The sequence below is a fragment of the Podarcis muralis genome, chromosome 14 (assembly GCF_964188315.1).
Source record: "Podarcis muralis chromosome 14, rPodMur119.hap1.1, whole genome shotgun sequence".
Taxonomy (NCBI): domain Eukaryota; kingdom Metazoa; phylum Chordata; class Lepidosauria; order Squamata; family Lacertidae; genus Podarcis; species Podarcis muralis.
The window spans coordinates 39,476,487-39,504,437 of record NC_135668.1 but is presented as its reverse complement, the minus strand read 5'-3'; the positions used below and the strand labels follow the sequence as shown (position 1 = coordinate 39,504,437).

At 46.6% G+C, this 27,951-nt stretch overlaps 1 protein-coding gene across 25 annotated transcripts in view; it reads right to left on the bottom strand.

The window, feature by feature from the left end:
• Nucleotides 1-3,278: 3,278 nt before the first annotated feature.
• Nucleotides 3,279-27,951, bottom strand: part of MAPK8IP3 (mitogen-activated protein kinase 8 interacting protein 3) — a 67,185-nt gene continuing 42,512 nt past the window's right edge. For 8 of the 25 annotated variants that reach the window (XM_028705306.2, XM_028705301.2, XM_028705303.2 and 5 more), the window contains 19 exons: nt 26,610-26,761; nt 25,693-25,749; nt 23,753-23,923; nt 22,103-22,262; nt 21,432-21,527; nt 20,305-20,466; nt 19,017-19,182; nt 16,278-16,463; nt 15,241-15,427; nt 14,342-14,464; nt 13,385-13,465; nt 12,346-12,413; nt 11,387-11,535; nt 10,650-10,821; nt 10,399-10,512; nt 8,672-8,710; nt 6,446-6,628; nt 5,866-6,009; nt 3,279-4,147 (listed from right to left, as the gene is read on the bottom strand). In XM_028705306.2, coding sequence (XP_028561139.2) covers nt 4,026-4,147; nt 5,866-6,009; nt 6,446-6,628; nt 8,672-8,710; nt 10,399-10,512; nt 10,650-10,821; nt 11,387-11,535; nt 12,346-12,413; nt 13,385-13,465; nt 14,342-14,464; nt 15,241-15,427; nt 16,278-16,463; nt 19,017-19,182; nt 20,305-20,466; nt 21,432-21,527; nt 22,103-22,262; nt 23,753-23,923; nt 25,693-25,749; nt 26,610-26,761 — 2,532 coding nt within the window. In that variant the 3' untranslated portion in view covers nt 3,279-4,025. The remainder of the gene's footprint in view (nt 4,148-5,865; nt 6,010-6,445; nt 6,629-8,671; nt 8,711-10,398; nt 10,513-10,649; nt 10,822-11,386; nt 11,536-12,345; nt 12,414-13,384; nt 13,466-14,341; nt 14,465-15,240; nt 15,428-16,277; nt 16,464-19,016; nt 19,183-20,304; nt 20,467-21,431; nt 21,528-22,102; nt 22,263-23,752; nt 23,924-25,692; nt 25,750-26,609; nt 26,762-27,951) is intronic. The other 17 variants (XM_028705310.2, XM_028705312.2, XM_028705320.2 and 14 more) reach the window with 4 other exon arrangements.

Below are 27,951 nucleotides of genomic sequence, written 5' to 3'. Positions count from 1 at the left end.
AGTCAGGCGAGTAGTCCATCTAGCTTAGTATTGTCTACACTGACAGGCAGGAGCTTTCCTCAACTCTACCTGGAGACATCAGGGCTTTTATTTATAACCCAGGACCTTTTGCATGTAAGGCAGATATTCTACCTGTGAGCTACAGGCCCTGTGTCGCCTTCCCAGCTCCCCTCTCCCCCACTTCAGAGCAAGCGGTACAAGATCTGCTTCATTCTCTCCTTAATTGGGACAAGCACAGAAGATTAGCTGTTTTATGTCTTTTGCCCTCTAATGAACAGAGATTCAACTCCACCTGGACTGTGGCCATCTTTCTGAGCAGAGCACTAGGGTTGCAGTGGGGCAGGCATGGTGGTGGGGAATGTGACAGGATAGATTAGTGGTATTACTTGCTAACTTGCCCCAAGAGAATAGCAAATCTTGGCTGATGGCACTGCTGTTTCAAATGGAATAATGAAAGGGTGTCTTAACAATCTGCTCTTCTCTCTCCTGCACACTATTATTTCATCAGTAGTCTAGAAAACAGCTAGGATATGCTGGCATTGGGCAACAAAACCCTTTCTGTAGGAGCAGCATCAGGAGGCGGTCTGGCTCCTTGTTTACTGAAAAGCCAATCCCAAAGGGTTGGGACCTCTTTGTGACATGGAAAATAAGGTGTTAGCTGCACTCAGTGAAATTGTTGATATCTCCCTAGTGTGTCACCTCCAGGTAGGTCTGGTAGGGTAAGGCCTAAGAAGAGAAGAAGAGTTTGGATTTGATATCCCGCTTTATCACTACCCGAAGGAGTCTCAAAGCGGCTCACATTCTCCTTTCCCTTCCTCCCCCACAACAAACACTCTGTGAGGTGAGTGAGGCTGAGAGACTTTAAAGAAGTGTGACTGGCCCAAGGTCACCCAGCAGATGCAGGTGGAGGAGCGGAGATGCGAACCCGGTTCCCCAGATTATGAGTCCACCGCTCTTAACCACTACACCACACTGGCTCTCAAGAGTGGCCTGAAATCTGGATAATTAATGGACAGAATAAAAATAAGAGAACCTAGGAAGCTGCTTTTACAGCAGCTGAGACTTTCCATTTCGCCCAGTACCATGTAGACTGCCTGGCAGTGGCTGCCCAGAGTCTTATGAAGAGGTCTTTCCCACCACCCGCTCTCTTCTTGATCATTTTTTAAACTGAAGATGGCAGGGACTGAATCTTCTTGCTCTGCTCCTGATATCTGTTCCCTCCGCCTTTGCTACCTACCCTGTAAGCCTCACTCTCTTTCTCATCATGAATAAAGCCCCTGTTTGATCTCAAGCCTTGCTGCAGCTACTTAACCACATTTTGTGCTCTTTCAAACCAAACTACCCCAATGACTTCACCAGCCTCCCAGATTTCCTCTCTCCTGCTCTCGGCGAAAAATTATGGGTCAGAGATCAACAATGTTGACTTGCAAGTCGCAATGTCCTCCCCACCCACCAGCTTTACCGCTTAACGTCTCTTTCTTGTTTTTTCTTCATCTTGGTTTGTTGTGCAGAACCCACAGACCTTTTCAGCCTTTGCCATATTTCTTTCATCTCTGTGTACATTCTGTTGCTCTGGGTGGCTCTGAGTAAGCAAGTGACATAAAACCACACATAGAGTAGGGGTCCCTGCACAGGTCCAGCTTGTGGCCAGGTGTTAAGGAATGGAGCTGTAAGGCATTCGATATGTGTGCCATGGTGCTTGCTGTACCCAAGCCACTACTCAGCACACAAGAAAGTGGGTTAAGTCACAGCATGGTACGGTTGACTGGATTGGGGCAAGTGTTCCCACAAGCTGTTCAGACTATGACTGGACTTCCTTTTTAGTCTATGTTTTCTCAGAGCTCATTCAGGCATGTTGGAGAAATAAAACATTGCCCACAGAGGCAGGCAGGGGAGGCTTGAGAGATGCAAAAAGAAAGAAAGAAAGAAAGAAAGAAAGAAAGAAAGAAAGAAAGAAAGAAAGAAAGAAAAAAGCCTGCAATAATCTCTCTCTACTACAAAGCAAACAAAGAAAGGGCACGAGGACAGTCCCAAGCTTTGACTCTACCAAGAACTGCCAGGACGTTGGCCCCTCTGTCTGTCTCTCTCTCTCTCTCTCTCTCTCTCTCTCTCTCTCTCTCTCTCTCTAAGACCCACTTCCCTCTCTGAAAAACCTTGGTCTCCCCTGGCTTCAAAGAAAATTAAAAGTGAAAGGTTCTGTGAGATTTAAATAAGACATTAAGAGCACTTAACATTTCTGGGCTTCTTCCTGCTGCTTCCTCCCACAGCCTTTAAAGTTCATCAGCCTCTCAACTGCCTACAGCAGAAACCTCCTTGTATCCCAGAGGACCAGCTGTTTACAACTTCATCTCAAGCAGCAATCCACTCCCAGTCACTGGTGCCGAGTCACGATGCATGAGACGGGGCTCACTGGCTGGGATGGAACTGCCACTGGATGTGGCAGGGTGGCGGCAAGAGAAGGGGAGCAACAGGTGGGATGTGGGTTACGAGTCTGCACACCTGCCACCAACCTGGTGAGCAGCCAGCGCCCTAACTTGCATGCCACAGCTGTGGGCGCTACTTTCTCAACATCCTCTCCCAACAAGACCATCTCTGCTTCCTCTCTTGCTGCTTCTAGAAGCCGCTTAACAAAGGACCAATGTCTTCTCCTCAGCTCGTTTCTTCATTTCCCCAGCCCATCCTCCCCAAGCACATACCTCTCCACCGACTGCCTTGCTCCATCTCCCCCAAGTCCGCTTTCAATATATGTCATGGAGAGGGAGGGGCCTAGTCTCCATCTTGACTGCGTGCTTTCCTGAATTGCCTGCAAGATACATTTGAATACCTCTTGAGAGCTGGTTGCAGCACCCAAGTCTCCATTGGGGCCCTCGTGGAACAACACAAGGTAAAAGAGCACAAAGCACACCTTGGTGGCCTTTCGGCAGCAGAGGACTTCCCAGTTCTTCCAATGACTCTCCACATACCAGCTAAACATACATATTGCCTTCCTCTCCCATCAGCACACCACCCACTGCTACAAAGAGCTGGAGATGCCCGTTCCACCTTCAAGTCTACCAATTGTGCCTCTCACCTGAATTATTATATATGATATTTGTTAGGCTTGAATCTTCCCCTTCCTCTAAGGAGTTCAGAACTGGGCACCCTGGGACTCTCAAAGAGGTCTCCCATAAATAGAATCACAGAAGTGTAAAGTTGGAAGGGACCATAACCTCCTGCAAAACCCCAACGTGGGGTTCAAACCCATGACCCTGAGATTAAAAGTCTCATGCTCTACCGACTTGAGTTATGCTTTTAAGTGCCCAGGCCTAGATCTAAACAGCTTCAGCGGTGGAAGCCCATCATGCGCCTGTGGTCCGTCTCTGGGCACTGACGTCCCGCTGTTGACTTCCATACCACAGTCTTCCCAAACGCATCCATACGCTCTTTTGGATTCCCAACCTCCCAATTTATCCCAGATAATCCCCTGTGAGCAGGTCCCATAGAGAGACAGCGAAGGAGACAAGGTTGGAATGTTCGCTTTGCTATGATGGGATCCATCTCTCTAGTCCTGGTTTGCAGACCAGTGCATGCCGTCAGCGCTGCCTCCGTGGTGGTGAAGTGGGCAGGGGCAAGAGCCGGCAAACATCTTAGTTCTTCCATGCGGGCAGATGAAGGAAGGAGGGAGGGGACCGTCTTGAAAACCTCATCCAAGCCAAGTCCGCTCTGCCTGTGCATCTCTCGTTGCCTCACTTGGGGGCGGAGGGGCCTTCACTGCCATGGTTCTCCCCCTTTGGAAAGCTGGCAGTAACCCAGCCGTTTTGGAAAGCATGCAGGCCCAAGATGAAAGCTGCAAGTTTGGAGGTTAGATGAGGGAGGGAGCCGCTATCCAGTGCAGGAGCTGCTGCGGTTGGTTGTCTGGGGCCTCGGTTTTCCAGCAGTAGGAGAAATGCAGGAGTTCTGGTATGTACATACTGGCATTCCGGGAGTTTGGGGGGATCAGAGGGGAGAGAGTTATAATTGGCAGAAAAAGAAAAGACAAGAGTAGCTCATTCGGGGATGTAGGAAACTTGCCACACAATGATGTGGCTCCGTTCAGCCTTGGAGAGGATGGGCTTGACTTGGGTGGCTTCTCCTGCGTTTTCCTCTGTCTCGTCATCTTCTCCATCTCCTGTGGAGAGACCTTGTACAATGAATGGAAGAGAAGAACACGGAAGCACCAAAGCTCCACCAAGCAGGCCTCCCAATCATTAGTAATAGGTACCATTTACATAGCATCTTTAGATGCCTGAGAGTGCTTTGCATATATTATTATAATCTTTACCCCAACTCTGTAGACCTAAGTTATTTTATCGAAGTCCTGCAAATGGAGAGCTGCGGAGTGGGAGAGGTCTAAATTCATCTAGTTCTCCCCGAGCGGAAAGCCTGATTCAGGTTGTCCATAGTGTGTCTGCATTACATCTTCATACTGATTTTTAATTGTGGTTTTATTGCTTCTTTTTATTGTAGTACAATAAGAAATGAGATAATTACAGAAGCAGTTAAAAATACAATTAAAAAACACACCTTATTTAGCGCAGCACATTTCAATTGCTATAGCAAGTCAAAAAAATCACTTAGGTGATCCACCAAGACTCTCAGCAACTTCTAAGTGGTCTGTGCAGGCAGGGGAGTTGGGGAAATGCTGAGTCTGTGGCAGAGGAAAGGGTGGAAGCAGGCTGTCCTGTGCCGTAACTCTCAAAGGGCCAAACAAGATATGGATGTTTGCCATGGTGTGGTTGCTTTTTCTTTTAACAAATAGATGATGTGAGGGGGAAGTCTGACTCAGAGGGGGACTATGGCATGGAGAGAAGGGCCATTCATCCCTTTGTCCTTGCCGCAATCCCAATCAAAACCAGGGCTCTTTGCACCTGCTAAGGACAACGGCAGGAAAACTCAGAACCCCTAAACTACAGGACACGCTTAAAGTGGTACATATGAATGTGATATGCCTCTGGAGACGGTTCGGAAACTTCAGCTAGTGCAGAATTCAGTGGCCAGGTTGCTCATCAGAGCAAGACGGTTTGAACATTATTACACTGATCCTGGTCCAACTGCACTGGCTACCAATTAGTTTCTGGGTTCAATTCAAAGTGCTGGTTTTGACCTATAAAGCCTTAAACGGCTCAGGTCCGCAATACCACAAGGACCGCCTCTTCCCATATGAACCTACCTGGACCCTGAGATCATCTTCTGAGGCCTTTTTCGTGTGTTGCCCCCTTGAGAGGTCTGGAGGGTGGCAACAGGAGAACGGGCCTTCTCTGCAGTGGCTCCCCATCTGTGGCCCCAGACGCCTGGCGCCTTCATTACACACCTTTAGGTGCCCCGCAAAAACGTTCCTTTTTAACCAGGCCTTTGGTTGATCCGATTTACAACCTATGCCCTTTTAAAATGTGGGGGTTTTTTTGGGGGGGGCTATTGGGTTGTTGTTTCATTTTTAATAAGTACATTGGTACCTTGGGTTACAGATGCTTCAGGTTACAGGCGCCGCTAACCCAGAAATAGTACCTCAGGTTAAGAACTTTGCTTCAGGATGAGAACAGAAATTGTGCGGTGGCAGCGCAGCGGAAGCAGGAGGCCCCATTAGCTGAAGTGGTGCTTCAGGTTAAGAACAGTTTCAGGTTAAGAATGGACCTCCAGAACGAATTAAGTTCTTAACCCGAGGTACCACTGTATTTTGTGGTTTCATATCTTGATTTTATTCTGTTAACCGCCCTGAGACCTCCGGGTATAGGGCGGCATATAAATTCAATAAATAATAGAAATTTCTTCCTTAGCCACCTCTACGCTAGCTTGTCCTTTACTCATAGCTGCTCTGCACAATGAGGATATATATGTAAAAGAACTCACCAATCCGGAAGTCAATGTACCCTTCCCCACCACTAAGCACCAGGACGTTCTTCAGCTTCTGGCCCTCAGCCTCGATGGTGGCCGTGCTGGGGTTCTCGGAGGGGCTGTCTAGCACACTCCCGTTCAGTGTTGCCAGAACGTTACCTGAAAGAATCCAGAGCTTGTTCTGAGCAGCTGAGATATACAACTGAGCTTTGGGAAACCAAAATGATGGAGGATAAGGCTATCAACACTACTATCATCCCGACGGGTCTACCTCCTATGTCACTGGCAAAATGGCCCCAAAAGTTACTGGGAATCACCCGTGGCGAGAATGCTGTTTGCACTCAAGTCCTTTTGGGTTTCTCACTGGGGCATCTGGTTAACCCCAGTGAGAAAAGGATGCTGGGCCAGATAGCTATGCCCTGGACTTGATCCAGCAGGGCGATTCTCAAGATGTTCTCGAACATCACAGGAAAGGCCATTGCAGTGGAAAGAGCCTCAGAATTCTGCATAAGCCTTCAGGTTTCACAATAAGCGCTTAGCGTCACGATGCACTGACAGAATGGCATTCACGGAGTACTTTAGATGTTCTGCTTACCAGGCACAGAGACAAAGAATTTGACCGCGTCACGGTGACCATGGAAGCAGAGCTGGGCTTGAGCCATGGAGCAGTAAGGGATAAAACTGCTGGCAGACTTGTCATTGCTGTCGTCGCTGCCGTACACGTGGATGATCCCGCCAGGCCGGTTCCCTTCTCCAGATGTTGGGGATGTCTTATTGGCTGAAGACAACACACACACACACAAAATTAAAAGCAAGCAATAAGGAGGTGGAAATGTAAGGGCTGACTGCACCATGCATGGCTAAACTGGTTTAATTATCCTACAAAGCGTTAGTGCCATGAATTCCTTCTCCTGTCCAATTGTCAGGAGGGGAAAGTCCAGTAACATCTGGCTTGACAATCTGGTCTGCTCCTAGCAACTTTTAAAATGTCGCCTACCCTTGGAAAAATAAAATCTCATTTTAAGATTTCGGATCATAGCTCAAGCTAGTACATTTTAGATCTTACGGTGTTCTCCTGGAGAATAAACACCTCCCCAGACTGGGGGTAATTAGTATAAAAAGATTTACGTAGAGCCATATCCTGAGATGGAGCCTAGTGAGCACTGTGTGCTGATAAATATGTTTCAGTTCCTCTCCTCTCTTGCATCAAGTTTTTCTAAAAGGATCAGACTTGGCTATCCCTGATATTTTATATCACCTATGTATTACAACCCATTCTAATGTATTTTGTATGTTATGATATTCTACTTATATGGTTGTTGGTTTTATTTTGTTCGGTTCCATCAGGACTAGGACCACATAATAAAGAATCTGTCGCTTCTCTCCCCTGGGAAGTATAGCTCCATGAGTTGAGACAAAGATTTCCAAAAGCTTATTTAACACTTGTAAAGAGAAATGTGGCTGGTCTGGAAGTGGTTTCATTGCTTTCAATTTTTTAAAAAATGTCCCTTTTGTTCTGCTAGGGAGAGCTCCAAGAAGGTGTGGGAGGGGCAGAGGTGGAGCTAGCTGCTCTGGCACCCGGAGCAGTGCATGTACAATGGTACCTCAGGTTACATATGCTTCAGGTTACATACGCTTCAGGTTACAGACTCCCCTAACCCAGAAATATTACCTCGGGTTAAGAACTTTGCTTCAGCATGAGAACAGAAATCGTGCTCCAGCAGCGTGGCGGCAGCAGGAGGCCCCATTAGCTAAAGTGGTGCTTCAGGTTAAGAACAGTTTCAGGTTAAGAACGGACCTCCGGAACGAATTAAGTACTTAACCCAAGGTACCACTGTACTGTGTACCTGGAGGCAGGGTTAGCTGCCTGGGGGGGCGGGGCTAGCATCCCAGGGGGCGGTGGGGAGATGCCACCCCCCCTCAGGGATGCCACCCCCCCCTCAGAACGCACCCACCGCACCCCCCTTCCTCTGCCAGTGGGGAGGGAGCTATTCTGCAGGAGGTTTGTTCAACTGACCCAGAGTTACATTATGCGCGGGTCTGTAAAAGCATGCTTAAATTGGCTGGTTGTACTTTTTGAAGAAAAGCAACTGCAGTCTGGAAAGCATCTTGATGAGTTTCCTGCTGAAATTCTACCCTCCCCACCCCAGCTTTTTGCCACCCTAAGCCACAGTTCACTGCAAAAAGTATCTTTGGGGGCAAATCACATCCAGGAAGGGAGTGATTATAATCAGGAAACTGACACCCAATCTGGATTAGGAATCTTTTCCAGATTGGGGCCCCCATGTCAGCTTCAGCTTTGTTTTCAAAATAAAAAGCGGCTGGATTAAGGATGCACTTTCAAATATTTCAAATCATTCGACATGTTTGGAATGGGGGAAACCCAGGAGCGCTCAGCACTGTTTTGCCAGTGGCAGGGATCTCACTGTCCTCACATGCAATTTCCACTCTCTCTTCTGAAGTGGTACAAGTGCGACTTGTGGGGTTCTGTTGTTGTTTTTGTTCTGTTTAAATGTATAGCTATGTTAAGAATTCCTAGGCATGTGACGACATTTCTGCTTCATCACCTTCTTTCATCACGAGATAGAAACAGAAAGGAACCGGTTTAAAGTTTCTGAAACTTCAGAATTCCTAACACGGATTCACAAGAACGTTTCCACTCCTACATTTTTTTGGCAATTTCAAATGAAAATGAGAGATGAATGAATGAATGAATAGGCAGAGGAAGAAAAGTGAGCGGATGGATTAAAGGATGGAGAAGTCAGTGGGTTAGATATAGGATGGCATCTGGAATCTAGATGGAAAGAGGTCTTGGACTTACCCCTGAGCCCCAGGAGCTGACCTCGGTGGAGGACTACAGCTAGGAGGAGGAAGCGAGGGAGAGCAGGAAGGGGAAAATAGGAACAGAGGCCACAAGTTGGGGAAGAGAAGAAAACAGCAATTACTGGAAGCAGCAGCAAAAGGAGCACATTGACATTTAGTTCCTTTGCAAAAATGCATACGTTTCTTTTAACAAGAGGCACAGCATTATAGCCAAATAATAATAATACAATATTAAGAGACTTGATACTAAATGCTGTCTCAGCAACAGGTGCTTAGAAGTCAGAGAATTATCCACCCAGAGTACTGCTTTGCATCTCCATTTTGCACCACTAGGTGTCGCCTCTGAGGTGGGAAGCCACATGCAGGGACTGGGACCCATCCCTTGTTCTCCATGGATCCTCTGATGAACACATGCCCCCTAGAGCAGTGTTTCCCAACCTTGTGCCTCCAGCTGTTTTTGAACTACAACTCCCATCATCCCTGACTAGCAAGACCAGTGGCAAGGGATGATGGGAATTGTAGTCCAAAAACAGCTGGAGGCACAAGGTTGGGAAACACTGCCCTAGAGGACAGGAGGGCACATTCCAGTGGCTTTGCCAAATGATAGAAGACCAGAAAACTGGCATTAGGCCCCAAACCTTCATGAATTAGGAACAGAGGATGCTGCCTTAAACCAGTTCAGGCTCCTTGTATGTCTAGTCCAGAACTGTCTACTGTGATTGGGAACAGCTTTCTTGGAGTTTATTGCCTTGCCCCAAGTTCCTTCAAGCAAATATCATAACTCTTCCCCCCTACATGACCACTTCATCTCTGGTCTGAGAAAAAACCCAACGCATCTCTTTTGCAGATCTCGGAGAGTTTGTGTCCCATAGTCTGGGAACCTTTGTGCTCAGAGCTGTCTCTAGATCTCTAAACCTACGACCAACCACATTATTTGCACCACCTCGCTCAGCTGCCACACCACACTGGTATCTCATGGCTAAATGACTTTGCAGAGGTCTCCATTCTGAAAACATTGTGAGCTGCAGCATGTCACAAAAAAGACATACTGGAAAAATACAAAGGGCTCGGGAAGTCAGGTACAGAAAAGTAGAAAATCTACATTGCATTATGCATGTGGCATTGCAGATGTTTGTATTCAAATCCCTTACAGAGGGAAAAGCAGTTGTGCGTTTAAACACTGGGGAGGTGGAATTAAGCACACTCCCACACTAGCCCTCCTTTCAAAATCATGCATTCCAAACCTGGGTTGTATCCATCTAACATTCACCCAGAGTAGACCCATTGGGTGGTCTTCAACTAGGTTTTTCTCAGGGTAGACCCAATGAAATGAATGCACGTGGTTAAGTTAGGTCCAGTAATGCCAATGGGTCTACTCAGAGTAGGACTAATACTGGATGTGATACTTTTCATTTTTTTTAAAAAAAAGAACAACAAATGGGCCTTCTTTAGATGCATTTGCATGTAAGCTTAACATTTGCCTCTGTGATAAGCACAATTTGCAATAGATATTTGTTGCGCAAGCTTCACTGCAATGAGTTAAGAGCTGGATGAATGCAAGCTTTAAAAACAAAAAACAAAGTCTGCTGGATTTGGGTCAGCTTGTGTGAAGGGCTGGAATCCACACACGGAAAATCCTCTTGCTAGGAGGGGGAAGCGGTTTGAGAAAATCACATACAGAGAAAAAAGCATACAGCAGAAGAAATGAAAATGGAGTCCACTTACTCTCCGTCAAAGGGATGGAAATGACAACCCCATTGCCTGTCCCTACCCACAGGCGGTTGCCAGCAATGAGTAACGCTGTAATCCGCACAAATGAGAAACCCAGCTTTCCGGTGCCTGGATGAGAGGCACAAACAGAGTTAGTTAGGGTAGTGTAGGTCACTGAAAAGGCCAAGATCATATTCATTCATTCAAACAGCACTAGTCCCCCCTGCCCCGCTCCAAAGGGCTGCTTCTCGTACTGTTTCATTTACCTAACATTTTGCTGACATAGGGCTCAATGTCTACATCCTGGAGATGCTGATGGGTGTGAGCATGGTACAGCCTCAGCGTAGAATCCAGGCGGATGGAAACCCAAACACCATCCCCAATCCAAGCCAGCTGTCGGATCTGGCTCTCCCGGCGAGGGTGGGCATCAAAGGACTTCTGGAAAGGGCATGGAGAAAAGGAAAATATTCTCAGGGTTTCCACAATGGTTGCCCTCTTACTTAATCACCAGAGTCATTGTTCAGGAAATAGCACCTCTTCTCAGGCTGAGGGTCTGGTGCCCTGACCCCAAAACTCAGTTGGATCTGGTTGTTTACTATCTCTCCTCCTAACCTACCTCACAGGATTGCTGCGAGGATAAAATAGGAGGGGAACCATGCCTGCTTCCTTCAGCTGAGGAGGGAAGCCTGTGGAGGTCAGAGAAGGTCTCTCCAGGTGTAAGGCAGCTACCACATTGGCAAATCCCGGCTACCCAATTCCGTTGGATGCCTCCTTCACCCCAAATGAGAGATCTTAGCAATAAAAGATGGTGCCCTTAAATTGCAGTTTCCCCAGTAAAAAATCTTGAGCTTTTTGATTAAAACAGGCTCACATGAATTAGCCACCCAAAGCCTTCATTGATGAATGAGCCAATAAACACTTTCAATCCCAACAGTACTTTTAGTTAGAAAGCATTCCTAGATTCTCTGCCATGTTCCTTCGTTCAGAGACACCCTCGCCATACCTCTATCTGCATCGTTTTGGGCTGGATGACGTGGATTTTGTTCTTGTAGCCGCACCACACTCGGTCATAGACCACAGCCATGCAGCGAATAGAATGGTGTGTGTGACCCAGGTCCATGAGATGGTAATTGCTGAGGTCCCACTGACCGTCTAGAGATAAAGGCACAGGAAAGAAGGAAGAAGATGGGTAGAGAGGACTGGTTTGAGTCTCGGTGGTCTTGATGTATCAGGTGTTTCTGGGATCTGCCCTGTGTGGTGAGCCACTGAACTGCAGGGGGCAGCTTCTCAGGGAAGTACTTTCAGACCCTGGACAGACTCCGCCCACCACTGGCCATTGGATGCTCTCGGACAGGAAGGAGTATAAGAGGGCTTCCTGTTTCAGTTCAAGTCTTGCTTGAGTAACAAGGGTCAGAGGAGGAAAAATAACCAAAGCAGGGGTGCTCTTGCTCTCCTCCACCCATGTGGGCTGGATCAGGGAGAAGCAAATCTAGAACGGTTTCATATTTGTACATTGGAAAGCTGGGATTTCCCAAGCTTCTGCGGCATGTACTAAAGTCTCTGTTAGTTAGGATATGCAGATAAGTCAGGGTCAAACTATATGTGAGGTTTTGAAACAGAGGTTGGCTGGCCATCTGTTAGGGATTCTTTAGCTGTGATTCCTGCATCCTTCTGACTCTGCAATTCTCTTGATTCTATGGAAGTTTGCTCTGGATAGGTAGCTGGATCAGAACTGTGGTATGCAGGAGGAAGGGCTTTAACACTTTGACCCCGTGTGGTTCCAACCGAAATCCTATCCCCCACCCCCCAAAAACCTCTACTCCTCTAACCAGGAGGAAAGCTTCCATGGAATGAAAACTTGTCCCTTTGAATCCCACCAGTCCTGATTTCCCAAATCTGACTGCAAGGCCTTTCCCCAGCTTTACAACAAAACTGTATCATTCCCCACAATGTTGGACCCACCTTCTCCTCGATGGAATATGGCTAGGGTTCCATCAGCCAGGGCCACTAGAACACGTCCTTTCACGTGCCTGAATGTACATGGGATGGATGGGGAAGGAATAGTTTCAAAGCAAGGCAGTGACATGTAATAACACTGTGCAGGAACATGAACAACAACTGTGAGTTAAGTAATATTGTATGATCGCACCATGCAAGCACAGGAAACAGGCAATGAATTCAACGTCTTGGTGATCTAAGCTCTCAATTTCAAACAAAAAAGAAAAAGTTTCTAGCTCCTTAGGGTAGTTGGCAAGGCCTTCTGAACTGTCAAAATATTGTGCTGTTTGCTGGTTGGGGGCTGAGCAGGATTTCTGCTGGTTCTGGTTTCTTCAGGGAGATGGGTGGCATGACTCTTCAGCCCTTGGTTTACATAATTTAAATATTTTGGGAATCTTGGTGGAGAATGAAGTTCAATGGTACAATTCCTGCATTGAAGGTTGGACTAGATGACCCTTAGAGTGCCTCCGAACTCTAAAATTCTATGATGTCTAATGCAAATATGGAATGTGGAACATGGGAAATTGTTTTCTACCAGGGTCAGATGATTTGCCTATTTAGCCTAGTAGCATCCCTCTCACTGGCAGGGTCTCAGGAAGAGATATTTCACATCAACTGATTCCTTTTTAACAGGAAGGAACTGAGCCAGAGATCTTCTGCATAACCATGCACTCTACAACTGAGCTGCGGTCCTTTCCCCTTTGTATAGAAAGCTGCTTTCCTATATCGTCTGTCCAGCTGAGTGCTGCTATCAGCTCTGAACTAGTGATGGCTCTCCAAGGTGTTAGGTAGAGGGATTTTCCCATAACCCACCACCACCAGGTACTTTTTAAAGCAGGAGATGCCAAGGACTGAATCTGGACCTTCTCCATGTGACACAGGTGCTCTTCTACAGAGATACAGTCCCTCTCCTGACCAGACAAGCAAGTTTTCTAAAAGATGTGAATATCCATAGTTAGTTATGTATCAATTCATAGACACCAAGTTCAGCATCTCTACTTACACCAGGCTCAGCACTGAATCCTTCAGCTTGATTGAGTGTAGACATTTCTTCCAGTTTGAGACTGCTGAGTGCACATACAACCTGGGGGAAAGGTAGCTTAGTTAGGCCGTACGGTCCCCGAGCCCCACACCAATTTGGGCTATAAAGTAGTGTGCAGGAAGCTGCCTTACACTGTGTCAGACTCATTGGTCCATCTAGCCCAGTGTTGTTTACACTGACTGACAGCAGCTATCCACAATTTCAGACGGGATTTCCCCAGTCCTACCTAGAGATGCCAGGAATGGAGCCTAACTGAGCAGCCCATCAGCTGACCAATCGTCTTCTACCAGGCCCTGTGAAACCTCTGCTTCAAAGCTTGCCTCTCGGTTCTGGGCGGTGTGCTTCACTGCTTGGCCTGTGCAATGTCACGCTTCCTCTATCTGACCTCCCAGCCTGCCTTGAATTAGCCTTCCTGCCCACCTGATCTGGTTGTTGCTTTTGGAAGTCCACTTGCCTGGGACTAAACTACTCACATCTGGGGGCCCTGGACTGACAGCCAGCTTTGCACCCCAGGACCCCAACATCCGATTGTTTGCAAAATGGCCTCTCGGCCCCATGCTGGACCCTGACAGTAAGTCACATTACTGGCAGATTCCCCTGCAAGTTCTAATATGGGGTTGGCCGGGACACCTAATTTCTTCCAGGTGTCGTTGGACTGAGACTCCCATCAACCCCCCCCCCCCCATGCTGGCTAGCTCTGATGGGAGTTGGAATATATCATCATCTAGACTGACACAGGTCCCCCAACTCTGTGCTAAGAAGTGTTTTAACCTAGGGGGGCGTTTGCTTTTGCTCTGAACCCAATTATTCCATCATTCTGCCTTGCACTATGCTGTTTTCAATGCTTCTTGCCTGGAGACTAGAGACCGACGTTATCAATGGTTTGCCAAGCCACCACTGTGGGCTAGAGAGACATACCAGCCATTCTGTGCTCCCAGCCACATGGTAGGGGCAGCGCTTGTGGTAGTGCCAGCCGCGTTTCCATTTGCCTCTTGCTCCTGGGCTGCTGTGCTCGACTCCATCTTTGGCTGCCCGTTTTCACTGTGGAGGGGGGAGGGGGGAAAACACACTACAGGTTGGATCTAGACAATAAACTGAAAAATATTACTTTTGCTTTGCTAGAGGCAAGTTTGTTAACTGATTCTTAACGTGGTTCTGCCTTAAATGTTTGCACTCCGTTTTGTGTCATTTTCATTCGGTTTGTTAGCTGCCTCGGAGGCTATGTCGAAAATGGTTTTAAAAACGGTTGGAATCCAATGGAGAGAGAGCATCTCTGGAGGTGAAGTCAGACGGCTGGAGAATCACAGCTGCTGCTGTGGCTGCAGAGACTAATATCTTGCAAGTACTTCCTCCCGTGTTGTTTTTGCTGCATTAGCAGCACTGACGTGATTTCTCCAGGCCCCTCTCTTGGACTGTCAATAAAACTGATAGGGATGTAAGAAGAGCCCTGTTGGAACAGGCCCAAGGCCCACCTCGTCCCAGGATCCTAGTCTCATAATGGGCTTATGGGAAGGCTGCAAGCAGGACCTGGGTACAACAGCATGTCCACCTCCTGCAACTCCCAGCAACTGGTCTTAAGAGGTACCCTGCCTCAGACACTAGAGGTAGAACATAGCCTTTGTGACTAATAGGCATTGATAGCCTTATCCCACATGAATACGTCTAATTCCCTCTTAAAGCCGCCCAGGTTGGTGGCCGTTGCTCTTTATTGGGAGGAGTGAATTCTTTAATTAAATACTTTCTTTTGTCTGTCCTGGATTAATAGGCCTCCTCATTCAAGACAAGGAAGAGGGGGCTTTAAGGAGCATTCCCCCTACCTGTTTTGCCTCACAGGCACGTGAACTGGGGTTGGGTCTGTAAACACATGTTCCGTAAGGGGGCCCGGGCGGACTTGGGCTGGCTCCATTTCGTGTACCCCATTCTCTGGCACCTCTGTAGCTTCTGTCGCTTCCTCGGTGGACTGGGACTGGTTGATCTTGCCGTTGCTCACGGCAGGCACCTCATCTGAAGGCAGGAAAGCAGAAGGAAAAGGCAAGAGATGGGATACTCTAGAGAAGGAAGGTTATGTCCATCAGATGAACAGCCAGCTGCAGTATCAGCTGACTGCTTGTTGGGCTTCCATGGGAAACCCCCCCAGAAGGAAAAGAAGATTTATTGTCATTTCCCGGCTGAATTCAGATAACCTGCCTTTTTAGCAGCACTCACAAGAAATCTTATTCAAAGCAGTGATGTTTACTCAGAAGTTAATATTTTAATAGTACAGTGGTACCTCGGGTTAAGAACTTAATTCGTTCCGGAGGTCCGTTCTTAACCTGAAACTGTTCTTAACCTGAGGTACCACTTTAGCTAATAGGGCCTTCCACTGCTGCCGCGCCACCGCCGTGCAATTTCTGTTCTCATCCTGAAGCAAAGTTCTTAACCCGAGGTACTATTTCTGGGTTAGCGGAGTCTGTAACCTGAAGCGTCTGTAACCTGAGGTACCACTGTACTTACTCTGTAGTGGCAACATGTTTAAAGATTTCAGTCAAACTCAAGCTTTATACACACACACACACACACACACACACACACACACACACACACACCTGTCAGCTCCTCCCCTTCTTTTGTCTTTCCCATCATTCTTTTCTCTTTTCCTTCCTCCCTGATGAGCAGGAAATATTCCCATTATTTACACTGGGAAAGACGTTTGTGGACATCACGATTTCATTACATGTTTGGGTCATTTGACTGCTCTGTGTTTGCTCCATATAGCTGAATTTGAAGCCTTTTCATTGAAACCTGTAAAATGGGTGCATTTAAAGAAGAAAAGCAACCCTTCACTGACATACACATATGGTGACCTGAGACATACTCTGTCCTTTATCCAGCACTGGAGTGTCTCCGCGGGACGAGCAGTTGCTGCTGGGCACATTGCAGCGGGTCGCACAGCCCACCAGGGTGATGCCCGCCAAGACGCCGTCGGTTTCAGAGGACTCTTCGGGATTTATGTCCCCTTCCAGAAAAATTTCTCCAGGAGGATAGTCAGTGTCACAGGCCGCTGCAAAGAAGGAAAAGGAAAGCATCCTGGGTCACTGTATACAATGTCTGTGCCCAACAGCCTTATCAGCATGCCAGGCCAAGTTGTGCCAAGTTCCAATAATGCTCCTTGCTCATGCTAAAATTATACTTCTGCCCCCTTGCCCAGATTATCCGGAGCTTTGGGCTGGGCTGTCACCAATATGCTGATGACACTCAGCTCTATCTGCTGATGGATGGCCACACCGACTCGGCCCCGAACACACTGACCAGATGCTTGGAAGCTGTGGCTAGATGGTTTCGTGGGAGCCGATTGAAACTAAATCCTTCGAAGACAGAGGTACTATGGCTGGGTCGGGATGGCATGGGAATGAGGGACCAACTCCCTTCTCTTGCGGGGGCCCAATTAGTGCCATTGCCTTCCGTTAAGAGTTTGGGTGTAATCCTTGACGCCTCCCTTTCCATGGAGGCGCAAGTTACAGCAACAGCCAAGGCGACATTTTTCCACCTTCGCCGCATCAAGCAGTTGGTCCCTTACCTTTCCCGCCCCGACCTGGCCACAGTGATCCATGCGACGGTCATGTCCAGGCTTGACTACTGTAATTCGCTCTACACGGGGCTGCCCTTGAAGCTGTCCCAGAAACTCCAGCGGGTACAGAATGCTGCAGTGAGGCTCCTCACGGGGTCTCTGCCATGGGAGCATATTCGCCCAGTGCTTTTCAAGCTGCACTGGCTCCCAGTGGAGTACAGGGTCAGATTTAAGGTGCTGCTTTTGACCTTTAAAGCCCTTCACGGCCTAGGACCCTCGTATCTACGGGACCACCGCTCCTGGTATGCCCCACGGAGAGCCTCAAGGTCCATAAATAACAACACCCTAGTGGTCCCAGGCCCTAAGGAAGTTAGATTGGCTTCAACCAGAGCCAGGGCCTTTTCAACTCTGGCTCCGGCCTGGTGGAACGCTCTGCCTCATGAGACCAGGGCCCTGCAGGATCGGATTTCTTTCCGCAGGGCCTGTAAGACAGAGTTGTTCCGCCTGACCTTTGGCTTGGAGCCAATTTGATTCCCTCCCTCCCTCTCTTTCTTTTTTCTTTTCCTTCTCCTCCTGCAATGAGGCTACATTTTAATATTTTAATGTTCCATTATTTTAATGTTGTATTTTATTTTTGATTTTAAGTTGTAATCATTCTTCTTGTTTTTATTATTGCTTGTAAGCCGCTCTGAGCCCGGCCTTGGCTGGGGAGGGCGGGGTATAAATAAAAAATATATTATTATTATTATTATTATTATTATTATTACTACTACTACTACTAAAGATCTTCCTTTCCCATGAAGTCTTTTAAGTGAAGGTTTTTAATCTCAGACTGTTATCTGCATTGGACTTAATTTTTGTTTTTTTTTGTTTTTTTTTGTTACATTGCTTCATTATGTTTTAATGTGAAACAATCAGGCAATGAAATGAAATGAATGAATGTGGATGACTGGTATATTCCAAAGCAATAGTAAAATCATGACTGCTATTTATACATTGACATTCATAAGGGATGGGGTGTGGAATTTAGGTACAATACATTTCTGCAAAACTGTAAAAAACCCACATTGTTTCATAAAATGAATCCTATCAGCCCCGTTCCACGGCAACTATTTGTATTTTTAAAAACGTACGTGTTCAATGCAAACATGCACCTAATGTCATGTCTAGCTTAGCCTTTACCCTGACAGCTGCAAGTATTGCTAGCATTTGTTTTCTATTATGATTGCTGTTTTAAGGAGGTTTGGCTTTTTGTGGGGGAGAAGAGGCTCTGTGTGCGTGTGTGTGCGCGCGCATTTGCGGATGGGGGGAGTAGGCCAAATTCATCAGTTTTGTTTTCTTTCATTCTAACTTTTCCAAGCTTAAGCTCACATTTCTGCAGTAATTTTTTTAATGTGCTTTTCTTTAAAAAGAGTACTCATGAAAATTAAGCAGCATTTCAGTGCAATTTTCTCCTAATATACATTCTGCATGCACTTTTGACTGATATTCACACTCTTTGCAAAACATGTGCTTTGTATGTTATTTTAATTAATTTTTATGCACCCTTTCCTCTAATATACAATTTTTAAACACATTTTTTCAGGAGAGAACTGCATAACAAAATTCAGAGGAGCTTAAAATTGAAAGGATAGCTATGTTTCTGTTTCTTTTCTTCAGGATAGGCTATGTTTCGATTTGCATACTGTTTCAGAAAGTGTGAATTATGTAGGTTCACATTAAAACCCTTAACCAGACATAATTTCTCCTCTGCCCGTAGAAGAGAGGTTATATGTTTGTTTACATCTCTCTGTGTGTGGACGAGTGAGTGAGAGCAGGGCTGAGAGAGCCCAGCCCCAGGGCCAATACACAGGCCCTGATTCACTACAGTACCACATTTCAAGTGGTACCACATTTCAAGTTTAAAAACTTATGGTTTTTAAAATACCTGCCTTATGGGTGGAACTGGCAAGATCCCTTTCATATTCCAGGTTGTGATCTCCTTCCCTGTGGGCTTGCCAGCTTTGGAAACAGCACCTGAACTGCTATGATGAGTCATTCACTTACCTGGAATGCTGGAGATGCAAAGGACGTGAGCATTGCATACGGTGAAATGATCCACCACCGTCCCTGGCTGGTTGGCATCTATGATCACAACTTTGCTTGTAGACAAGGTGCTCGTGAGGATCCACACTCTGCTGGATGTGGCATCCATCTCGTGCAACTCTCTGGCCTGCAGAACAGCAAAAATGCAGAGAGAGAGAGAGAGAGAGAGAGAGAGAGAGAGAGAGAGAGAGAGAGAGAGAATGTGGTGGGTGGGTGGGAAGGCTTCCGGTTCCGGTCTGCCTTAATGGAGGCAGCTCCCACGACAGCGGGAGATCGTTGGCGAAGGAAAAACAAGGATGATTGAGGGTAATTATCCTTGCAAGTTCACCCCAGGGACGGGGAACAGGTTTCACTCACAGTTCATCTCAGTACCTGGCTCTCACTCCAGCATGGAATGCGGGAGGCAGGGAGGCGCTGAGTGCAAAAGCATATTCACAATGAATCTCTAGGGTATGAGTGGGGAACCTTTTCTCAGCTCAAGGGCTGCATTCCTTTTCTGGGCAACCTTCAGAGGGCCAGGGGTAAAACTAGGAGAAGCACTGGATATAAGTGTTAGCTTTGTACAGTACAGCTGTTTCTAAATGCCTGTTTCTCCATCCAGGCAAGCAAAAGGCAGTATTGGTGCTCAAGGGCAAAAACACTCGAGGAATGCGAAGCAGCATGAGTAGCAGGGGTAGCTGGTGTGAGAAAGAAGCTTGGAGGGCCACACTGAGCCCCAGTTCCTGAGATTTCCCATACCTGTTGGGCTTCTACATGATCACAGGGTCTCACAGATGTTTAAGACTGCCAGTGTCTCTGGGCGAGATGATTTACAATCGCCTCCCTCTGTGTTATTTTTAGGACTGTGCTATTCATGTTATTAGCAATTCTATGGATTCAAAACACCTAAATAACTGCTGAGGGATCCCCACCATAAAAAGGGATTGCTGGGATTTAACCCTTTGTCCCCACTGTGCCCCTGATCAGAATAGCTCCCCTGCCCCATGGCTGGTATTTGCATCTTGTTCAAAATGTACAGTAGCCCCTCTCTCATCTAAGTGCAGCCCAGGTACCAGCCACTAAATCCAGTATTTATATCTCCTGTAGAACCACAAATGCTGCATTAAAAAAGCATGGTGAATGCCAAATTGATGTTAGAGTGCATGATTGTTGCTTTGCTGTGTATCCAGCTTATGAAAAATAGCTCAGGAAGTCACACTTAAATGTATAAGAAGGAAAATGGGAGAAATGGACAGCTCTCTTCCCCAACCTTTTTCTTTTCTGGCGATGTGTGGTTACTCTTGGTGCTCTCTCCTTCTGCTTCTCGGTCGCAAGTGAGAGGATCACATCCTGGATCTGGTTTCTGCCCATTTCCAGTATCTGGTTCCACAGGCTTCCAACCTGTCAAGTTGACACCAGCTGCACACCACAACTAAAAAGGCAAAGAAAGGAGCTTGAAGAAGAGCAGATTTTTTTTTTATGGGGTGGGGTAGAAAGACATGAGCCACTTGGCATGTCTTGATCATCTTTGCAGTGTCTTCATTCTCAAATATGATCTGCAATAGATCAGAATTCAGCACAAACCCAATGATCCATCCTAAGGGAATGCTGTAAGCGAGGGTACAGCTCTAGAGACCTCTGTGCCACTGGGCCTCCACAACAAAGGTTGAGGAGTCTTGGGAATGTGAACCAGCATGGGAAACATACTAGATGCCCGTGAAAAGGAAACATGAATATATCTATCAAAACCAGGGCTACTATTATCTTTGTAGAAAGCTCCCATTGCAGGCTCCTTGGCTCCATCAGAATCTGGCATGGCTTGGCAACCCCAGATAAATCAGGAAGAGGAGAAGGAGGAAAACAGAGAAGGAGCAGATTAAGGGTGGGTGCTGTAAGGAGCATTCTCCCTGGGAATGGAGGGGAGAGCTCCTCCCCTTGGAACTCTAGATGTCAGAGAGGGAGAAGCAGATCTGCGGGCTCTCCTCTGCCCCTGGCGGAATGCAGAGCATCATCAGGGAGGTGGGAGGACTTTGGCCAGCAAGAGGGTGGAGAAGGAACTGGCGGTGGAGCTGGAGGCAAAGGGGCAGCACACAGACTCGTTGCCAGGAAACAAGTGCTGCCTTCACAGGTGGAATCTGATGCATCCTCCCAGATGAAGTGTGCATCATGTGTGCACACAGCAGACTTGTAGGGCAAGAGAGCCCCAAGAGTGAGCTTGCCTTGCCTTGAAAAGCTTGGCAGGAGGGGAGCGCCAACTGTTGGGACATCTTCGTCACTTCTGTTCGGCAAGTAGATTATTCACATGAAGGCATGCCTGAATTTGTGACGTAATGTTCAGCAACGACAGAACTATCTGCTAAAAGGAACGGGAAGCTTTTGCACATATGTGACACTTACCTTCATGGTAGGGTCCTTTTCCACTAGTGGGCGGCAATACACAGGCACTGGGACATTTTTCATCCGGTTGTCCTCTTGGCCACCATTGGGACTCAGCTATTGGGGACAGAAAGGATAGGACGTGATTCAACTCTCAACCAAAATGTGATTTCCAGCTGCCAAACTGAGCATAAGAAGAGCACATCAAAGGGCCATTTTGTCCAACAACCTGTTCCTTTCAGTGGCCAACCAGGAGAAATCACACACACACACACACACACACACACACACACACACACACGTGTAACACACATGTGGCAACTATAAAGTTATCTAGTTCATATGCTAATGGACAATTTTGATAGTGCCCACAGGTTAATTGTTGTCATCCATCTGTCTCAAGAGACAATGAAGTGCGCCTCTGGAGGTGAAGTCAAACCACTGAGTTAGCAGCACTGAAGTGACTTCCCTGGGGTGCAAGCCTGGGCAATGTGTATGGCAGTCCTGGATTGCCCAGACGATTGGGTACCCCCTCTTGGCCTCAATGATGGTACAGCATACGTATTTTAATGACTGCATTTTATTCTTGCTGTAAATCAACACCAGGACTTTTGTAGTTGTTGTGGAAAACATTTCCACAAATTCAATAAACCGAACTTCACCTCTCTTGCCTCTAGGTGAACGAGGCCTACCTGCTTGTATTTGGCGGGCAGGCTCCAGCCACAGGCCTGCAAGCGACCGTCATCATTCCGCACGTGCTCCCGGACTTGGCGGTACTGTTCGCGCTTCTGCTCGCGACGTGCGGATGACGTACAGTCACTGAGGAGAGACGCAACAGTGTTACTTCTCAATCTATGGTTAGAAATGAGAGGCAGAGGGTCAAGGAAGCATTGCCGTGGCAGCAGAAAGACAGAGATTCACGGAGTGAGAGGAAAAAGAGAGAGAGAGGTTGAAGCTCAGTCAATAATACACACAAAGCAGGGGGGGGGGGAAGCTATGGCAGTGAACCAAGGAGATCTCCTACTATATATTTTAGAAAGTATTTTTTTTAATCAGTTCTCTAAGCATTTGGACACCTCTTCAGATTGCATGGCCAATTTTTGCACAATAGATTCTGAAACCAAGACGCTGGGTTTCTTTTTTCTAGGTTTGGATACACTTGGACACCAATTTGAATCAAGAAGCTGGAATGAACCTTTCTGAGCTGCACTGATTTTAATTATTGATTCCCAGACTAAATTAATTGGGGGTGGTCCTTCGAATTCCTGAGCAAAACCGGGTGCTAAAAATCCACTGAGGCATGATGCATCCATCCAAAAAGCATTCGTCAAAACCTTGGTTCTGTGGGAATCAAAGGTAGGCCCTTTTTACTATTAGGGTTGTGATGTGCTATTTACCGTATTTTTCGCCCTATAGGGCGCACCGGCCCATAGGGCGCACTTTTTTGGGGGGGGGAATAAAGGGGGAAAAATTATTTTCCCCCCCCCAGCCCCAAAGAGCAAAGTAGCCATGACAGCGAGCGGGATGGATCCCGCTCGGTGTCCTGGCTTCGTTTTTAGCCTCGAGGCTGGGGGTCCGGGAGCGAAGGCGAGGTTGCGCAACCTCGCCATCGCTCTTGGAGCTTGCGGGGCTGGGGGCGGGGGAAGCCCGAGCATCCCCCGACCCCAGAACGGGTCCGAGAGCGATGGCGCACAACCTCGCTATCATTCCCGGAGCTTGCCGGGCTGGGGGGATAGCTTCCTGAAGCCTGGAGGGTGAGAGGGGTCGGTGCGCACCGACCCCTCTCGCACTCCAGGCTTCAGCGAGAGCCTGCATTCGCCCCATAGGATGAACACACATTTCCCCTTCATTTTTGGAGGGGAAAAAGTGCGTCCTATAGGGCGAAAAATACGGTAGTTCTACTCAGAGATCCATTGAAACGAATGAACATGACTAACCCAGGGCTATTATTTTCATGGGTTTACTCTGAGTAAAAATAACATTGGAGGCAATATATAGATATGTCCAATTTATGCATGTCTTCCTCTCTTCTTTGACAAGCATGTTGCGTTTTTCAGGGCAAATATTTGAATAAATATTAACATGCAAAACGTGTTCCCCTTTTTTACTTTGATCTGCTTCACTATCTCGTTCATTCTTAAGTTTTCCCTGAAATATTTTTATTACTATAAAGTAATGAAAAGGAGATTTGCAGGTCGCTGGATTCCAAGCAGCCACTGACTATGTCCAGCCTTGTCAAAATCTGGTCAGCACATGCTTTGAAGCTATACTTTCTGGGTTTCCGCCAAGCAACTAGGACAAGCCACAGCAGGAACTTTAGCCAAAGTGGTCGATGAACTCACTCATCCGGGAAGAACTCAAGGGTGCGACTCCCAGCAGAGATCTGGCACATAGTGTGGCTACGGCGCTGGCTGAACCCAGCTGCCGTGGGAGATTTGTAATGGATGTTCACTGATGGGTAACTCCTTTTGGCAGGTGGAGGACTGGAGGAGGAGCTGAACAGGCGGCTGAAGCTGGGGAGAAAGAAGGAAGCCAAAGGTGTTAAATCATGAGTTTTGTATTGTTAATCCCAAAGAAGAAGAAAAGAGGTACAGGAGTATGAATTGGGGGCGGGGATTATTTGTGTGCATTTTAATGAGAAACTACCTAATTCACGCTTCTCAGACCCAATACACCTATCAAAACACAGCAACCCTTTGAAATTCACACTTCTTGGAATTTTGCAATACAGTTCTCCAACCAAACAATGTGTAAAAAAATGCATAAAAATAGATGTTATCTATTAGTGAAGATAACATACAAAATGCTTAGTCTTAGGAAAACTGCTTGCAAAAGTGTGCATATTAATCAAAACTGTATCCAAAAATATATATTTATTAGGAGAAATGCGCACTAAAATGCTGGTGAGTATTCAAGAGGATTTTTTTAAAGTGCAAATTGGAGCAAAAACGAGGAGAACTGAATTTAAAATGGGAAAAATGAGAACCAGAAAGAATCCTATATGGAAGTTACTGGAAAGTTGCTCCAACTAAACATTAGAGAACTTCCTGACATGGGATGAGGCAAGGAGTTGTACTATGTTTAGGTTTTAATGGGAGAGCATCTTGTGCAAGAATAAATTTGGCATTTCATCTGCTGTTTGAATGCATGAGTCTGAAAATGATCAGGTGGGGAAACAGTGGCACTCCTGATGTTGTTGGATGACAATACTCATCAGCCCCAACCAGTGTGGACAATGGTCAGGAATTATAGTTCAGCAATACATAGTGGACCAGAGTTCAATCCTATCTGAAAGCCACATCTTCTGAACTTGAAGACCCCATCCATCTAATCCCAGGGTTGCTGGAAGATGTGAAGCAACACACTGCCACAACTGCTCATCTTTAATATTTTATTTATTCCCTTTGATTGAGAGGGGTCTTGGCAAAGTACCATCTTGGGAGCCCCTTCTTTACTTGGCATGATCAGCTAGCACCTTGAAAGCCATCTTTTTAAACTTCCCAGAATGCTCTGCAGCACTCAACACAACGGTGCTCTGTGGCACAATGGGAAATTTAAAATGAGAGTTTGCAGCTACAGAGGACAGAGAAGGATGGTTAGGTGATGTGCTTTTTGGAAACTCTGGAGCCCCAGCAGCTACCCGAAAGTGCTGGGTGAGTTGAAATTGTCTTCATATACCCTCATCTGATGGAATGTGCAAGATTTAAACAAAAAGAATGTCAAGAGGCAGCACAGGCCATCTATCGTACCAGTGATGTTATCTCCCTTCTCACATCCAAATATGCAACTTTGTCCGTAAAAATGAACTGGTAGAATTAGTGTGCTTTTACTTGACTGTACGGAAATGTCGCTACTGCACACGTCCTTCTGCATTTCACAGTTCACAAGCATACACACTAGTTAAAGGTAAAGGTAAAGGTACCCCTGCCCGTACAGGCCAGTCTTGACAGACTCTAGGGTTGTGCGCCCATCTCACTCTATAGGCCCAGGGGCCAGCGCTGTCCGGAGACACTTCCGGGTCACGTGGCCAGCGTGACGAAGCTACTCTGGCGAGCCAGAGCCGCACACGGAAACGCCATTTACCTTCCCGCTAGTAAGCGGTCCCTATTTATCTACTTGCACCCGAGGGTGCTTTCGAACTGCTAGGTTGGCAGGCGCTGGGACCGAGCAACAGGAGCGCACCCCGCCGCGGGGATTCGAACCGCTGACCATACGATCGGCAAGTCCTAGGCGCTGAGGTTTTACCCACAGCGCCACCCGCGTCCCATAACACACTACTTACAATTGCCAAATAGTAGATTTCTTTTTCTCCTGGACAGAAGGGTGCTCCCGAGAGGCTCTGTGAACAAATACAATAGATAATTATTAAACAGCTGGACAACAGATGAGCAGACAAAAAAATGGCAAAAAGGGTTAATTTGGGGATCTGAGGACTAGTATGCCTGTTGGTTTCAGGATTCAGCTACAAATGACATATGCAATGAAGGCCCGAAGCAAAAAGAAAGGGAAAGCCTTGAAACAGTTACAGTAAATAGAATTTTTATAAATTTTCAAAAAATAAAATAAAAATGAGCATCCATATAAATAAATTGATCAAGCACAATACAGATAATTATATACATCCTCATTAGGCATGACAGAACAAACTCACGATATAAACCTTATTATGCATAGAATATACTTTAATGCAACAACCCTCACCTAATCATAACGCAATCCAACATATACCACATCATACATACCTCTTGCACACTACAAAAGCAAGCAACTATTTTCTTTTATTTATATTTATTTGTTGCTTTTCCCATGAAAGTCTCTCAAGTTACTTACAATGCAAAAACAAAACAAACAGATTCCACATTAAAACCAAGGATATGAACAAATAATAATAGTCACAGGTTAAGGCTGCAATCCCTAACCCAATTACATGAGATGAAGCCACATGTGGGGTTTTTGCGTTTCTTCTTTTTTAAATGAATAAGATTCTTGAGGTGCTGGAATACATTTAGACCTAGCCAATGAGAGTTAAAAACCCACTGGGTTTTTTGTCTGATGCTGAGGTGACCAGGGTGCTGAATTCTGCGTCTCACACAAAATGACCACTGGTACTCCAGAACCACAGAGCACCTCTAGCCCACCTGCTAGGTTCCTCTCAACACTTTAATGATGCTGCTATAATAAAGCACCCAACCCCCATACCTGATCATCTCGGTCCACCTGACAGCCTCCTGCAGCTCCATCAACCTCTCCTTGTATTGGTTGCGCTCCATCAAGACCCGGGCCATCTCCACGCGGGTGAACCGCCGGCGCTGAGCTATGGGAATGTTGTCCTGCAGAGGGGAGGAGGACGGCTTCAACCAATGGGAAATGGAAGGGGATTAAGGTTAGTAAAGCATGAAGCCAGGAGACTAAAGCAACAATTGTTAGCTTCTTCCAGCTGTACCCCCCCCCCCGGTTAATTTTAGCAAAGAGAATCTAACTACAACGTCATATAAGCAACGAAAACATGACATCTGGAGAAGTGATGAGCGAAAAGCTAATTCGTGTTCTGCAAGCCTCCAAGGTAATGCTAGTTAGCATCCAAGTCTAACTTGCCTGCCGTTAGGAGCGAAGTGTTAATATGGGTTAGGCAACTCATATTAAGCCCATGCATAGCCAAACTTCCTGCAACACGAGGAAGCCTAATTTGTAAACAGTGCAATACAATGCAAAAGTGGAGGATTATTTAAGGGAGAAGGCAGAAGCAACAGTCTTAACAGTGGCCAAAGCAGTAATGCACCCGTTGCATGAATTCAGTCTTATTCCTCTCCCTGTCATGATTCATAAAGATTGCCCATCTTTCTATTTTTAAAAAAATAATAATTGGGAATTTATATGCATTTGTAAGCTTTTTTGTTCACCCTTCACATTACCAAAAAATAAACTCATAATTTTTTAGAAACCATTTCAAAATTGTTCTGGGGACCTGGGGAGGTAATGACTTCACAGACTAGACAACAGGCAACTACCAAGAGTTTCTTTCCCCCAATATACCAGAAATGTACAAAGCTCTAGTTTCCCTCTCCCAGAAATGAAGAATCATAGAAAAGAAGAATCATGCATGAAGTCTAAAGCGAATTCAAGCAATCTCTGCCACTCTCAAAAGTGCTACGTCTGTCTTCACCCCAAGATCAGAATGAACAGGTAATTCTACATCAGAACTAAGGGTGCCTGCATGGGCATATCAACTGCATTAGCAAGTCAGCACTGAAACACACATTAGTAGCTCACAGGATTAAAATCAGCCTGCCTTTCCCTACAAAGTAGTCCCCAAAACACATGTGGTGGGAGACTGAGGGAAGAGCTGCTTATTCTACTGCGGAAGAAGGCTTAGACCTTCTTACCCAGCATGGCTGAGCTTACCTGGTCATACTCATTATCTGGATGATTCTCTGGGGGAGATCCCAGTGACCACTGACAGCATAGAGAGAAGGGACAGGTTCGAAATGCAGCCCCTTTCATCTGTCCCAGCAGTAAGTGCTAAAGGCTAACGGGCTGCTGA